Raw genomic sequence first — 16,192 nt, 5'->3', positions numbered from 1 at the left:
GCGACCCCCCACCACGTGGACCTTTCTCCCTTCCCATTGGATCTCTCCCAAGCGTATACGAGTCTAATTTTTCATTCAGTCTTGGAGGGGGGTCGCTTCTCTAAGTCTTGATTTTATTAACTACTTTTCAATTTAAATTTAAATTTTAATTCTAAAGGCTCAAAATTCTCCGCTACTAAATTAAATTTTAAAAAAAAATTTATAAATTTCATCAAAAATTTAATTATTTTCATAAATAATAAAATTTCCACAGAAATTGAATTAATTTAGAATAGCATTTTAAAAAAGAATTTTGAAAAAATCAATTATTTAACCAAATTTTTGTACAATTCTTCACAATAATTCAATTACTTTCACATATAATAACATTTTTCATCGAAATTAAATCTTTAAAAAAAAATTTTTTGATAAAATTCAAAGCAAGAATTCAATTATTTTTCATAAATAATAAAAATCATCGAAGAATTTCAATTATTTTGAATATTGTTTTAAATTGATTAATGGAAAAATTCAATTATTTTAAAGAACAAAGTTTTCAGAAGAATTCAATTATTTGAAATAAAATTTTCATGATATTTATTATATTTCGAAAAAATTTATTATTGAAAATAATGTTTATAAAATTCTTGTAATGAATTCAAATATTTTCAAAAATAAGAAAATTTTTAACAGAACTTCAATTCTTTTTAAACATTTTAATAAAATTTTTCCCAATAATTCAATTATTTTCATAAATATAATAAAATTCTTCTCAGGAATTCAATTTTTTTTGAAAATTTTAATAAAATTCTTTGCAACTATTCAATTATTTTCAATAAATAATAAAATTCATCGCAGGATTTTAATTATTTTTAATCCAATTTTATAGGAATTACTAAAAAAGTATAATATTCTTAAAAATTTAATTTTGATTTCTCGAATAAATCACTCATTTAAAAAAATGTTTTTTTAAAATTCTTTAAAAGAATTCAATTATTTACAAAAGTATTAGAATTTTTCATAGGAATTCTTTTAGATTTTAATAAAATTCGTCCAAAGAATTTAATTATTTACAAAAATAATTCTTCGAACGAATTCAATTATTTTGAGGGATTTTAGTAAAATTCTTTGCAAAATTCAATTATTTTGAAGTATTTTAATGAAATTCTTTGTAAAATTCAATTATTTTCATAAACGACAATATTCATCACAAGAATTTCAATTATTTTTAATAATAATAATAAATTTCTTCTTGGAAATTCAATTATTTTAAAAAATTCTAATAAAATCGTTCGCAAGAGTTCAATTATTTTCGTAAATAATAAAATCCTTTTTACGAAATTAAATTATTTTCAAAAAAAAATTTAATAAAATGCCACACAGACATTCAATTATTATTCTTAAAAATTTTAATAGAATTCTTTGTAAAAATTTAATTGTTTTTAAAAACTTTTCGCAATTCGATTTTCAATATCTATACTATTTTCATAAAATTTTCAAGCAGAATTCAATTATTTAAAAAATTATTAATAAAAACTTTGGTAAGAATTCAATTTTTTTCATGAATACTAAAAATTTCTGAGAAATTCTAATTTAAATTAAAATTTACATAAAATTAGTTGAAAGAAATCAATTATTTAAAATTTTTTCACAAAATTCTTTGCAATAATTATAAATTATTTTTATAAATATTTAAATTCTTTCCTGAATGATAAAATTCGTTGCAGGAATTAAATTTATTAGCAGTAGGATAAGAAAGTAGTAAATATTTTTTATGAAAATTAGGAAAAAGTGAGGAAAATAAAATATAGAATAGAATTTTTGTCAGTTTCGTGAAGTGTCTAAAACGAGTTTTTTTGGTCGTCAAATTTAACTTTTCGATAGGTGTCAGAATTCGTGAATTTTTTACTAAAAATAAAGTTTTGAAATTCATTATATTAAATTTTTAAACAAAAAGTCTTTCAGTGTACTTTTTCTTTAGTTTGAAAGCTACTTTTCCTTAAAATTATTATCGAGTGCGAAGTCTGTGTCAGGTGAATAAAGAAATAAATTAACAATCACACATGTTTCCGTGTATTTAGAAACAGATGAGGAAAAAAATTGTCTTTCGCCGAGTCTTTATAGAGCGTGTCAAATATCGTCCACATGACTGGAGCGAGTTGCTCGATTTCCGGGAGTGAAAATCCCTTGGGGTCAGCATTGAGTCGTAAATTTCAGATAATCGGACGACTTTGGTGAAGGAGTAAGGGAATTAGAATGGGCTGGAGGGGAAAAGGATTGTGACGGGGTTCAATTGGAAAGGTGTGTGCAAGAGTTGACCGAGAGAGATAGGAAAGGAGAGAGAGAGAGAGAGAGAGAGAGAGGTCAGAATCCGGCTTAGACCCATGCCTATTTATCAGCTATTGTCTCAAGATCCCATTGGCACCAGATCCCTAAGCTCCGAGTTCTGTTACTGGCTCCTCGACTCTCTCTCTCTCTCTCTCTTTACTCTCTACACAAGCTGTCCCTTTCCTCTCTCTCTCTCCTTTTCTCTTTTTTATTTTTTTCCTATGTTTCTCGTTCTTCTTTTTTCTCTCTAGTAGAGAAAGAAAGGAAGAAAGAAAAAAAGAAACAAAGAAAGAAAGAAAGAAAAAAAGAAAGAACGAAAAAGAGAATAAGAGAATAAGAGAGAAGGAGGGAGAGAGAGAGAGATTGAGGAATTCGCGACAATACATTTCTCCTTTCCATTCTCGTACCCTCTGGAATCTTGGAATTCACCACATGTATAGGAAAACAATATGTTTCCTGATTGTATTGCTCACCCCTTTTGCTCTCGCCCCTTGTCTCTTTTGGTTCGTCTTTCCACCGAATCTCCATCTCTCGCTACTATTACTAATAATGGATAGCAGACACACGGAGTTCAAATGTAATTTTACAACAAATGTAGAGTATTGTATATCGGAATACATTTGCAATGGGTGAACCGCACATTCTCGCCAAATTATTACCATTAGAATTCTGTTGAAGCCAAACTTGGCTCCTAAGGACATTAAAATCGATTAATCGATCTAGTTTCGATTTATTTCGGGACTATTTTTGCATTTCTCTCTCTCTTTTTTTTCTTTATTCTCTTTCTCCCTTGAGACATTTTTTTTTCCATTTTCGTCATTCACTAGCCAAAGTGCTAGGAGTTTCGATTTCCATTTGTATTAGTTCCGGGAGTTTAAATTTTTGCCGGAAATTTTGTTTTTTTCATTCTAGAACATTTTCGAAATGGATTTTTCTTTTTTTTTTCTTTTTTGTAAATATGACTTCTATTTTCAAAAGAAAGTAATGGAAAAAATGAGGAATCTCTTCAGTCTGACTGAAAATTGCTTTTGCTACTAATATTAAAAGTCTGACTAAAATTAGTTTCTACTAACTTAAAATAGATAATGAATGGAAAAATATCGTTTTCCGTGTTAGTAATTGAAAAATTAAAAAATTAAAACTCTCTATATCTAGTGACACTAAAATTAGATAAAAATTCTTTTATCAATATCCATTAGATATTCAAATGTAAAAAACGTCTCTTTTCGTTTCCTGTCTATCTGCATAATTATATACTCGAAATAAATCCTTGGGTCAGTATGTAAATATAACTTAAAAATCCCGTGTTTTTATTTTTATAATTTGTCACGTTATGAATCTAAATAAATAAATAAATAAATAATTATTAAATTTATAATCTTTCATTTATAACAAACGCAAAATACAGAATTATTTTTAAAATTATTTTTAATGAAAGATTATAATCTTTCATTAAAAATAATTTCAACAATAATTCTGTATTTTGCGTTTGTAAGCTCACTTTTCACTTTAACACTTTAATGAAACAAATACATTTATTATTTGTTTTAACCGAAAGCGGAAAAAGACAATTTCCCTCAGACTTGTATGATTTAATATAATTTACATACAAACAGTAGACAGTATGTCAGTGGTAAAATTACATTCTCCCCTTATGAATTTGTAGCTTAGTTTATTAATTAACCAAAAAGTTAACGAACTTATATAATTGGGATATTTTTATTAGTAAATTTTTATTGTTCTGTAAATATAAATTAGTGCGAATTCAACCACTAATATTTAAATTAGTAAAAATTTTCACTAATCTTCAATTATTTTTCACTTCAAATATTGAAGAGAAAATATATTAATTTCTTGAATTAAATTATAAACAAAAAGAATAGGGAGATATATATGAAAGACTGTGAGATGTATAGTGATATGAGGTGAAAAGTTGGTGGGTGCCAGAATCCACTAAAAGCTTCCTGTGGCCTGTTCGTGGGTCCATTTGCTTTGAAGAACCCTCTTGGCACAATGTGTACCGATAACTTTAAGTGCGGAGTTAATAGTCGAACGTGACTGCTAGCTTTTACTTCAACTTTTACTCCCATTCGATTCTATATGGATCCACTTCAGCCACAAAGAAGATTTGCGCTCAAGTAGTAATGGAATACTCTATATTTGAGCAGAGCAAAAATTTGCAATCGAACAAAAAAAATTTTTCATTTTCTCCTAATTCTTAATTATCATCATCATCATCATCATCAACAACATTTTCTTCTTTAATTAAAATTATTTAATTTAATGAGCGTAACGAATATTTTTATTGCTCTTTTAAGAGAAATATAATTGAAGTAGAAAAAGATTTTATTTTTTCTACTCACAAAAAGATTAAAAAAATAAATATATTTTTATTTAACACATTTTCTCTATAGTGTTAATTTCAATTCAACAAATAGTTTGTGAGTCAACAAAATCTTGGACTCTTTCAATTTCACTGAATCATTAATTATTTTTCGAAAGTAATTAAATACGAGAGGTGAGAGTGTTTAACAAAGTTAAACAAATAGCCTTTCTAGAAAGTTGAAAAGCGAAACTTTGAATCCCGATAAATTTTCGTCGAAAGAAGTTTTCTTTGCACACGGAGAAAACCATACATTCGTTAAGTCGTTAGCAAAAGATAAACGATCCTCACTGTAGAGAAAAAAGGAAGGAATAAAAAAAAAATTGTACGAGAAACGAAAATGAAGGAATGGACTTGCAGGAAAGTCGCATACACCCTTTAAAAGTACTTGTCATCCATCTTTTTTAACATTTTATATGCTCCTTTGTCTTCACCAACCATCGAGTTCACTGTGGCATCGACTAATGAAGAACTTCCTGAAAGAGAAGAAATGTGCTACAAAATTTCGCCAAGTGCAACGCTCTCGTCGGAGTGTTAAAATGTCCGATTTTCCTGTGAAAATGAAAAAATATTTGCAAAAACAAAAAGAATGGTTTTTTTTTGTTCCTGACGTTGAAAAGTTTCTACTCCAATGAAATAGTCATTAATTTTCTTTAGGCAAAAATTTAGAATTGATTTAATATTCTAGTTTCAATCCACGGTAAGTTCAATCGATGCGAATTTTAATCGCCTGTGATTTCAGTAAAGGAATTCATGAAATAATTAAATGTAAGTTTCAGGTTTGCAATTTATATCAACGGTAAGTTCAGACATTATTATCAACTAAACTTACCTTTAATATCAATCGTTAGTAGTTCCTGTGGTAGGAAATAATCAAGATCAAATTTTAGCTTCGGAAATTTTAGTGACAGTAGGAAATTTATTCACTTTAAAAATTTCAAACTTTAATATTTTTGCCAATTTTCAAAAAAATAATTTTTCTCTCCTTTTTTTCTTAAATTTTACGCAAAAAAACAACTTTTCCTTTAGACACATTTCTGTAGAACAAAACTCAAAAAAATATCACCTTCTTCTATAATAATAGCAAAACTGCAGAATTCTTTGCTTTAGAAATTTCAAAGTTTGGTATCTTTTTTAATTTTTATAAAAATCTGTTTTTCTGCTATATTCCTTAAAGTTGGTTCAAAAACAAACAACTTTTCCTTTAGACACATTTCTGTAAAAGAAAATTCTAAAAAGTTATCACACTTAAAAAAAAGTAAAGAAAAATTTAAGATTTATTAGCTTTAAAAATTTTAAAGTTTGGTATCTTTTTGAATTTTTCTCAAAATCTGTTTTTCTGCTTTTTTCCTCAAATTTGGTTTAAAAACAAACAACTTTTCCTTAAGACACTTTTCTGTAGAATGAAATTCAAAAAAGTTACCACATTTTTTAAAAAAAAGTACAAAAATTTGAGATATATTAGCTTTAAAAATTTCAAACTTTCGTATCTTTTTAAATTTTTATCAAAATCTGTTTTTCTGCTTTTTTCCTCAAATTTGGTTAAAAAACAAACAACTTTTCCTTTAGACACTTTTCTGTACAACAAAATTCAAAAAAGTTATCACATTTTTTAAAAAAAGTACAAAAATTTGAGATTTATTAGCTTTAAAAATTTTAAAGTTTAGTATCTTTTTAAATTTTTCTCAAAATCTGTTTTTCTGCTTTTTTCCTCAAATTTGGTTAAAAAACAAACAACTGTTCCTTTAGACACTTTTCTGTACAACAAAATTCAAAAAAGTTATCACATTTTTTTAAAAAAGTACAAAAATTTGAGATTTATTAGCTTTAAAAATTTTAAACTTTGGTATCTTTTTAAATTTTTCTCAAAATCTGTTTTTCTGCTTTTTTCCTCAAATTTGGTTTAAAAACAAACAACTTTTCCTTAAGACACTTTTCTGTAGAATGAAATTCAAAAAAGTTACCACATTTTTTAAAAAAAAGTACAAAAATTTGAGATATATTAGCTTTAAAAATTTCAAACTTTTGTATCTTTTTAAATTTTTATCAAAATCTGTTTTTCTGCTTTCTTCCTCAAATTTGGTTAAAAAACAAACAACTTTTCCTTTAGACACTTTTCTGTACAACAAAATTCAAAAAAGTTATCACATTTTTTAAAAAAAGTACAAAAATTTGAGATATATTAGCTTTAAAAATTTCAAACTTTCGTATCTTTTTAAATTTTTATCAAAATCTGTTTTTCTGCTTTTTTCCTCAAATTTGGTTAAAAAACAAACAACTTTTCCTTTAGACACTTTTCTGTACAACAAAATTCAAAAAATTTATCACATTTTTTAAAAAAAGTACAAAAATTTGAGATTTATTAGCTTTAAAAATTTTAAAGTTTAGTATCTTTTTAAATTTTTCTCAAAATCTGTTTTTCTGCTTTTTTCCTCAAATTTGGTTAAAAAACAAACAACTGTTCCTTTAGACACTTTTCTGTACAACAAAATTCAAAAAAGTTATCACATTTTTTTAAAAAAGTACAAAAATTTGAGATTTATTAGCTTTAAAAATTTTAAACTTTGGTATCTTTTTGAATTTTTCTCAAAATCTGTTTTTCTGCTTTTTTCCTCAAATTTGGTTTAAAAACAAACAACTTTTCCTTAAGACACTTTTCTGTAGAATGAAATTCAAAAAAGTTACCACATTTTTTAAAAAAAAGTACAAAAATTTGAGATATATTAGCTTTAAAAATTTCAAACTTTCGTATCTTTTTAAATTTTTATCAAAATCTGTTTTTCTGCTTTTTTCCTCAAATTTGGTTAAAAAACAAACAACTTTTCCTTTAGACACTTTTCTGTACAACAAAATTCAAAAAAGTTATCACACTTAAAAAAAAAAGTGCAAGAAATTTGAGATTTATTAGCTTTGAAAATTTTAAAGTTTACTATCTTTTTAAATTATTTTCAAAATCTGTTTTTCTGCTTTTTTCCTCATATTTGGTTAAAAAACAAACAACTTTTCCTTTAGACACTTTTCTGTACAACAAAATTCAAAAAAGTTATCACACTTAAAAAAAAAAGTGCAAAAAATTTGAGATTTATTCACTTTGAAAATTCCAAACTTTGGTTTTTTGTGAATTTTTAATGAAATATGTTTTTAATATACATTTTATATATATATATATATATATATATATATTTCTGTACACATATAATTTTTTCACTTTCAAGAAAGCTTAATTTATAATGAAAAATGAGAATTATTTATTCAATTTTTTTAGAAAAGGTATATTTTCTTTATAAATTCAGAGAAACTATTAATTTTGCATTTTACGAAGGATTGTTTGGTGGTTTAAAGGGTAGAAGATTTGTGGTGTAACGGGGACAAACGTGGTTAGTTATAATGTAATGAAGTCATTTGCGTGTTTCTCCGGGTGCATCCGAGTTGGGTATTGCGTGCTAGGATGAAGAAGAGTTCCGAGGTGAGGTTTTTCTGGTATTGTACTGTAGAGACCGGTAGCTAATTTCACCCACTGCTTCTCTCGTAGAAATTAAAAAAAAAGAAAGAAAGAAGGAAGGAAAAAAAACGAATAAATGGCTAACACATAAAGGGAAAAATAACAACAACAGGAAGAACAAAACAAAACAAAAAAAAAAAATACAAAAATAGGTATTTGCTTTCATGACACCTGCAGCGTGCAATGTATTTGTAGACAATTCGAGAATTTTCTCTCTTCCTCTCTATCTTGCGCACTGTCGGAAGTTACAAAAAGTTTGGTTATAATTTAATAAATCAGATTCTCAGTTAGTGATTTATTGCATAAGTTAAGTGATATTTGGTACAATCGGGTTTAATTTATTATGGAAAATCATTTTACACGAGCAATTTGTTCAGAGAAACTTTTGCTAAAATTCAGAAATGAATTATTGATGCTTTAGAAAACTTATTATCACTTAAAGAGAGCTTTTATTTTCTGAATAGATTCTCTTCAACTAGGCAGAAGTTTTATTTTTTAATACGCAATTTTTGGAATTTTTAATTCTTCTATTCTTTCTCAATTGTTTTTGAAAACTTTTATTTCTTTTTTAAAAACATTTTACATTAATGTTAAGAAACATATTTAAAGTGACTTGAGGAGAAATTCTTCAATCCCCGGAGTGTCGTTAAGGCGAGTTTACAATTTCAAAAAAGAGACCAATGTCGTGTCGTTGTCTTCATGACTGTCATGAATTCTTTTCCCGTGTTCCTTTCAAGATCGCAGAAGGAATGTTTTTCGTGTGTATAAATGTACTTCTGTCAACCTTAAATCTCCTGGACCACTGTTCAATCTCATTTATACACTCCCAAAGGATCGCAATGCATCGTTTCAGCATTAATCTTTCCTGAAGATAATAAATAAATAAACTAAGTAATAAAATAAATACAATTGATAATGCAAAATAGTAAATAAAAAATAGCTAAATTAACAAATAAGCAAATAAATGAAATGATTTATAAACAAACAAAATAATAAATTCTGAAAGGTAAAATTAAGAACCAAGTAAATAAGGAAAAAATTAATTCAAATAATAAGTAAATAAAATAAAAAATTAATTAAATAAAGAAGAAAATAATACAAAATAAAAAATAGAAAATTAATAAAGAAAAAAAATAATAAAAATTATCAAAAAATCAGAATAAAGTAAATTGTAATTACTTTGTATTTATTAATTAATTAATTAATTAATTTATTTATTTATTTATTTAAATAATGTACTTTAAAAGGGATTTTAGTTTTTTTAATCATTCTTTGTCAAAAACAATAGTGCAGTAAGTCAGGATGATTAAAAAGAATTTTGTTCCTCAACTCGATAAACACTGCCATCTTTTTGCTCTCCTTTTTTTTCTACTCCATTTAAATCCGTAAACACGACCAACATTCCCGATCGTAATTCCTGGAATTCAACCTCTCTTGGGTTCGATATTCTCGGCAAGAAAAATGTCTGTGGAAATAGAAAACCTTCGATTTTCGAGGGCAATTTATTTTAACGTGTTGTATTTTCGTCGTGAGGAAGAGAAATGAAAAGATAATTTCAATCTATTTGGCAAAATTAAGAGAATTTAATAGTAATAAATTTTAGGGGAATTAAAATCTAGTACTTGAAATTGAAACATATTAACAATATAATTTATCGTCTCTTTGGTATTTCAAAGTTAAAAAGTTTGGGCTTTGCAATTTTTGTTGACGGTAATTTCGCAGTGTTTTTTTCGATAATTTTTTTTTGTAGTTTGAATCGACGGTAAGTTTATTATTTTGTAGTTTAAATCACCGGTAAGTCAGAACAGTTGGTAGTTTTTACGATAGAAAATAGTAGGTAAGTTTAAGGATTTTGAAATTTAGGTGGCGGTAAGTTCAGATCTTTGTAGTTTTAATCGACGGTAATTTTCAGCATTTTAATATTTGTTGCCGGTGACTTTAGTTCTTCATAGTTTCAATCGACGGTAAATTCAATCATTTGCAGAAAATATACGACAGTAAGTTTCAGTTTTGTAATTTTAGTTGCCGGTAAGTTCAGTTTTTTTGGATTTTCGTTGGAAATTTCAATCATTGGTAGCAAATAGTCAACGTAAACTTTCAATTTTAATTTTTCTGTTGTCTATAAATTTAGTTCATTGTACTTTCGATTGACGGTAAGTTCAACCTTTGGTAGTTTCAATCGTAGGAAATAGTCTTTGTTAACTTTTAGCTTTTTTAATTTGTATTTGACGGTAAGATTCGTTTATATTTTTTTAATCGGCAGTAAATTTAATTGTTAGTAAAAAAAATAGACAACGGTAAGTTTTATTTTCGCAATTTTAGTTGTCAGTAAGTTCAGTTTTTTGGATTTTCCTTGGAAATTTCAAATGATTTATTTCAAATAGTTAAGGTAAACTTATTTTGTAATTTTTGATTGTCGATAAGTTTAATTCAATGTAGTTTTAGTTGACGGTTAGTTCAATCGTTGGTAGATTCAATAATAGAAGCTAAGATTTACATCTCAGCTTTTTTAAATTTGTGTTTGACGGTAAGTTTCGTCTACTGTATTTCTAATCGTCGGTAAATTCAATCTAGAAAAAAAGGCGACGGTAAGTTGTAGTTTTGCTGTTTTAGTTGCCGGTATTTTCTGTTTTTTGGATTTTCGTTGGAAATTTCATTCATTGGTAGTAAATTTCCTTTTTTTAATCTTTTGTTGACGTTTATGTTCAGTATTTTTAGTTTCAATCGACGGTAAGTTCAATATGGAGTAGTTTCAATAAAAATAAATAGGCAGCAGTATTCAAAATTAATAACATTGAAATTTTCAACTTTGAAATTTTGTTCTCATTGAATTCAGTCGTTTGTATTTTCAATCGACGGTAAGTACAATAATTTGTATTTTATCTAAAATTAAATCAATTTTTTCTTGTTCAATTCTTACATTATTGTGATGATGATATCGGGATAAAAAGGTAGAGAAAGACACGTACATTGGCTAAAGGTTTTGGATGAGCTTGCAGACATAAAGGAATGGGATGATGTCTTACACGCTTTTTAGAGTTAGTTATAAATCAGCCGAGTGAATGTACGTCGTATGAAGGTGCTGTCTCGTGTGTTATGCGAGAGCACGGACTAGACTTGCTTTTCTTTTTCTCTCTTACTTCTCAACGCGCAGAAGAAGAAGAAGAAGTGAGCGCCTCTTTCTTCCTCCTTCCCTCCTGGCAACAGCGTTATATCCCTCTTTTCTTGAAAATTGACATAATTTATGAACCGGCTGATAGTATTACGCCAAGCCATAATTACACTTTTATTACTTATGCTGAACCATACTTGTACGTTATATGTTTTCCTCCTCCACTATTTTTCACCTTTTTGCGTCCCCTTTCTATTTTTATTTTATTTACAACAATTTTTATTAAAATTCATGAGAAAAAATATACTCGTGACTGGATTTTTCGAAAAAAACAAAAAAAATAAATAAATAAAAACTCAATCACATTTTTTAATTTTCTTTTGTCGATAAGTTTAGTTTGTTGTACTTTCAGTTGACGGTAAGTTCAATCTTTGGTAGTTTCAATAGAAACAGTAAGTCTCAAAGTTTTTAATTTGCAGTTGACGGTAATTTTCCTTCGTTTAATTTCAATCGACGGTAAATTTAATTATTAGTAAAAAAACATAGGCGACGGTAAGTTTTAGTTTAGCAATTTTAGTTGCCGATAAGTTCAGTTTTTTTAGATTTTCGTTGGAAATTTCAATTGATAAGTCGATAAGTTTAGTTCGTTATACTTTTAGTTGACGGTAAGTTGAATCGTTGGTTGTTTCAATAGTGAGAAATAATCTTCTGTTACTTTTTAGCTTTTTTAATTTTTGTTTGGCGGTAAGATTCGTTTATTGCAGTTTTAAAAATTAACGGTAGATTGAATCGTTGGTAAAAATAGGCGACGGTAAGTTTTATTAATAAAAAAAGGCAGAGCTAACCGTAATTTTATTTAATAGATCCATTCGACCTAAATTAATAAAATATCGATCGAAACTAAAATCCAAGTTACATCGATTGAAAAGTAAGAGAAAAAGTTTTTCAAATATTATTCGTATCGAGAAAATGAAATTCCACGGGCATTAAATTTATATATACGTATATAACTGCATTCGGCACTTTCTTGAAAAATTGAATTCGTGAATAGTTCAGTTGCAGCCAGCGGAAGGTTCGACAAGTACTTGTCGGAAAAAGAGGTCGTCGTCGTCGTCGTCGTCGTTGGTTTTCATGTCGCCAGGATTTTTCTCCTAAAGTTTCAGCGCGTCTACCACGAAGAGTGGATCTATTGCCGACGGCATTGACATTGATGGATACGAATTGGATGGCACAACGCGAAAAGCGTCGATTTCTCCCAAGTGGGTTCCGAAAGTGTTTCCGCCAGGCAAAACTGGCCCTTTAACTGTAGACACATTTATACATATACGTCTATATATATGTACACATTATGGTTTCCAATTACAGTTATACATATATGAATTGAAACACGGTATTTCTAGATTTCGATGAATTTCCACTATATGTATGTCTATGGAGGAAAATGTATTCCCAAATGGACATCAATATTACGCTGATTTATATTCAACGTACAACTAATGGATGTTTAAATAGCAATTCGACGAATTTCGATTTGTTAACGGTGAATGAAGAGGGAAATAAAATTTTTTACAGGAGAATTACAATTTTTGTTCTTCTATTTTTTAATTGGCCTCAAAGAAGTATTAATTTTCTTACTCGTTTTTTTTATTAAAATAGTCTGTTGATTTAGTGGTGAGAAATATAATGGACGGTAAGTTTCAGTTTCTTGAGAATTCTTTTCACGGTAAGTTTAATTCTTTGGAGTTTTTATTCAACACTAGGATCGATTTCGTTGGTTGTTTCAATGACAAAATATATTAATTTACTCAGCGGTAAGTTTCAGGTTTTTAAATTTAGTTGACGGTAAGTTGTTCTTTGTATTCTCAATCGACGGTAAGTTCGGTCGATGAGAACATCAGTCGTCAGTAGTTTAACTTCTGTTTTATTCAATTTTTATTGTCGGTGGGTTCAGTCCTTTGTAGTTATATAGCTATTATAATTTTAATAGTTGCCAATTTAATTAGTGAACAGTTATTAACGGTAAATTTCAAATTTGTAATTTTTATTGACCGTTGTATCAATTTTTTGTAAATTAAATCGTTGGTAATTTCAATTCAACGTAGTTTCTGTAATAGTAAGTATGCGAGGGTAGGTTTCACTTTCCCGATTTTAGTTGCCGGTAAGTTTACTTCACTGTAGTTTCAATCGACGGTAAATTCAATAGTTAGTAGTTTCAATTATAGGAAATAGTTAACAATAATTTTCAGCTTTGTATTTTTCGTTGTCACTAAATGTAGTGCTTTGTAGTTTCAATCGAAACTAAACGAAAATAAAAAAATGAACTTACCGTTTAATTATTTTACGGTAAGTTTATTTTTTTATTTTTGTTAAAAATTTCAATCATTGCTAGCAAATAGTAACGAAAACTCAGAATTTTTAATTTTCTGTTGTCGATCAACTTAGTTTATTGTACTTTCAGTTGACGGTAAGTTCAATCATTGGTTGTTTCAATAGTAGGAAGTAGTTTTTGGTAAACCTTTTTTAATTTGTGTTTGACGGTAATTTTCCTTCATTGTAGTTCCAATTGACGGTAAATTCAATCGTTAGTAAAAATTTGACGACGGTTAGTTTCAGCTTCAGCAATTTTAATTGCCGGTAAGTTTACTTATTCAATAGTTGGTTAAAATTGGTGACGATAAGTTTCTTTTTCCCGTAGTTTCAATCGTTGTTAATGTAAATCGTCGGTAGTGAATATTCAACGGTAATTTTTATTTTTGAAATATTTCTTACCGGTAAGTTCGATTCATTGTAGATTCAGTTGACGGTAAGTTCAGACCTTATTTTTCTAGTTATAAAAATTTGACAAGTTTGTTATTAAGGTAATTAGTTGAAAACTTATTTAAGTATATGTATAATAATTTTGTGGGCAAGGAAAATAACTACCGTTCTCTTGTGAGTTTCCTCACATCAAGTTTGAATAATCTCCGCTCTTAGAAATTGTACAAGTTTGATCATTTTTCACACCGAAAATGGCAGGTTCGTCCATGTCTCATTTCGGGGTTTTCCCTAAAGGTATCCCCAAGACGTGTAAGAATAAATGATCGAGCGCCACGACAGAAATTCTCCACGAGACTTTCCTCATTGATTTTCAATCATACGTCAATCTACTTTTTTTTGCATTATTTCCAACCATGTTATTTGCATTCGAAATTTATCCAATTTTTCCCTCCCCCACATATTTGTTCAAAAGTGTGTCAATTTCATTTTCTTATTCTTAATTCGAGATGAAATTTTATTCAGTTAAAAATTTTTTAAAAAAAGTAAAATTTTAAAATAATAAAATTTTTAATTTTTTGGGTTTTTTTCCAGTTTAATTTTTATATAATTAAATTTTATATTCTTTTCTTGAATTTCAACTCGAGTGGAATTTCAACTTTTTCTTCTTCTCATTTTTCGTCTCCGTCATATTTCTATGAATTTTGAAAGTGTATTAAAAATTTTTCGTGTGTTCCATTTTGTGAAAAAGTTTTTTCATTTCCTTTGATTTTTCGTGAGAAGGGAAATTGAGAGGGAGAGAGAGAGAAATGTGTTTTAATAATAAATAGTAAAATTTATACGCAATGTACTATGAAGTATGAATGTAAAGAATGATTGAAAGTCGTAAAAAATAAGTCATCATTCGAGTCAAAGTTGTAAAAGTGACTGGAATAAGAAAATAGGCTTCATAAATGATCAGGTTCACTTCTTCTTCTTCCCCTGTGTCAAGAAGAAAGAAAAAAAAAGAAAGAAAGAAAGAGAAATTCCGACTCCTCTAATTTAAGATCTTTTTGCCAATCACTTTCATGTGGCGAAGATGCTGTGCAAAGGAACATAGCAATTCGCGTTCTACGATAAATTCGTCTGGTGTCCTATGGATCCTGGATACTAGCGTTCGTTTCGTCGATGGCAACGAAGATGAATCGCGGTGATTCTAAAAAGGAGCGACGACGTGACCCGAATCGAACACTCAACTCCTCGCATCACAATTTTGCAGGACCTTTATGTACACACGGAAAATACCGAGTGGGGGTCACACAAAAGACATAAAAAATAATAATAATAATAATAAAAGTAAAAATAGGATTTCTCACATTGATGTCACTATTATATAAAAGGAGAGCAGTGAGAGGGAAAAATATTTCTGTCAGACAAAAATTAAAAGAATTCTTCAAATTTTAATTAGTGACTGACATTTTTCCTTGAATTAGTAAATTATATTTTAATATTTTTTTATTTTATAATTAATACTTAATTATACAATTAATATTCAATTACATAATTAGTACTTAATTACATAACACAAATTACACACTTAATAGTTAATTAAGTAATGAATAAGCAATTACACAATGTTTAATTACATGATAAATATTATATTACTGCTTATCATTTAATTACCTAATTATAATTTACATAGTTCGAGTAATGTAAAATTTCGTTTGTAATTTTTTTTTTGCGACTGGAAAATTATAATTTTTTTTTTTAAATTCTCTGTTAAAATTCATCTGTACGAGAACAAGTGGATGTGTTCTTGAATGCTTAGCTGCAAACGTTCAAAAGCCCAAAAGGGACAAGAGAGTGAAGCGTTAACAGGGATTTGGGTGGTTATTACACGCCGCCTAACGCTTGCCAACGGCAACGAGCCTCGACCTCACGTACCTCCCCTGGATATGATGAAAATTACACGCTCGTGAATACATCACAGCGTCGCCACTCTATAACCCTTTCTGAACCAACTTTGACGCACGTTCACAGCTAATTTTCACATTTACCCCCCACCCCTCCCTCCCCACTCTCGCGAGAAATCAATTTTGTTAATAACACACAATCGATTATTATTAATAATCAAAAAAAAAAAAAAAAAAATGAT

The 16,192-nt window shown here is 28.0% G+C and overlaps 1 protein-coding gene across 1 annotated transcript in view; it reads right to left on the bottom strand.

Moving 5' to 3' along the window:
- Positions 1–14,329, bottom strand: part of LOC122510866 (GATA zinc finger domain-containing protein 14-like) — a 93,723-nt gene extending 79,394 nt beyond the window's left edge. Inside the window, exons 1-2 of the mRNA XM_043625805.1 lie at positions 14,287–14,329; positions 12,477–12,607 (exon numbers count right to left, since the gene is read on the bottom strand). Of these exons, the coding sequence (XP_043481740.1) occupies positions 12,477–12,607; positions 14,287–14,329 (174 nt within the window). The remainder of the gene's footprint in view (positions 1–12,476; positions 12,608–14,286) is intronic.
- Between the last annotated feature and the right edge of the window lie 1,863 nt (positions 14,330–16,192).

The sequence above is a fragment of the Leptopilina heterotoma genome, unplaced genomic scaffold (assembly GCF_015476425.1).
Source record: "Leptopilina heterotoma isolate Lh14 unplaced genomic scaffold, ASM1547642v1 Lhet_76, whole genome shotgun sequence".
Lineage (NCBI taxonomy): Eukaryota > Metazoa > Arthropoda > Insecta > Hymenoptera > Figitidae > Leptopilina > Leptopilina heterotoma.
The sequence above is the reverse complement of the archived record's forward strand: the minus strand, read 5'-3'. Positions and strand labels throughout refer to the sequence as shown.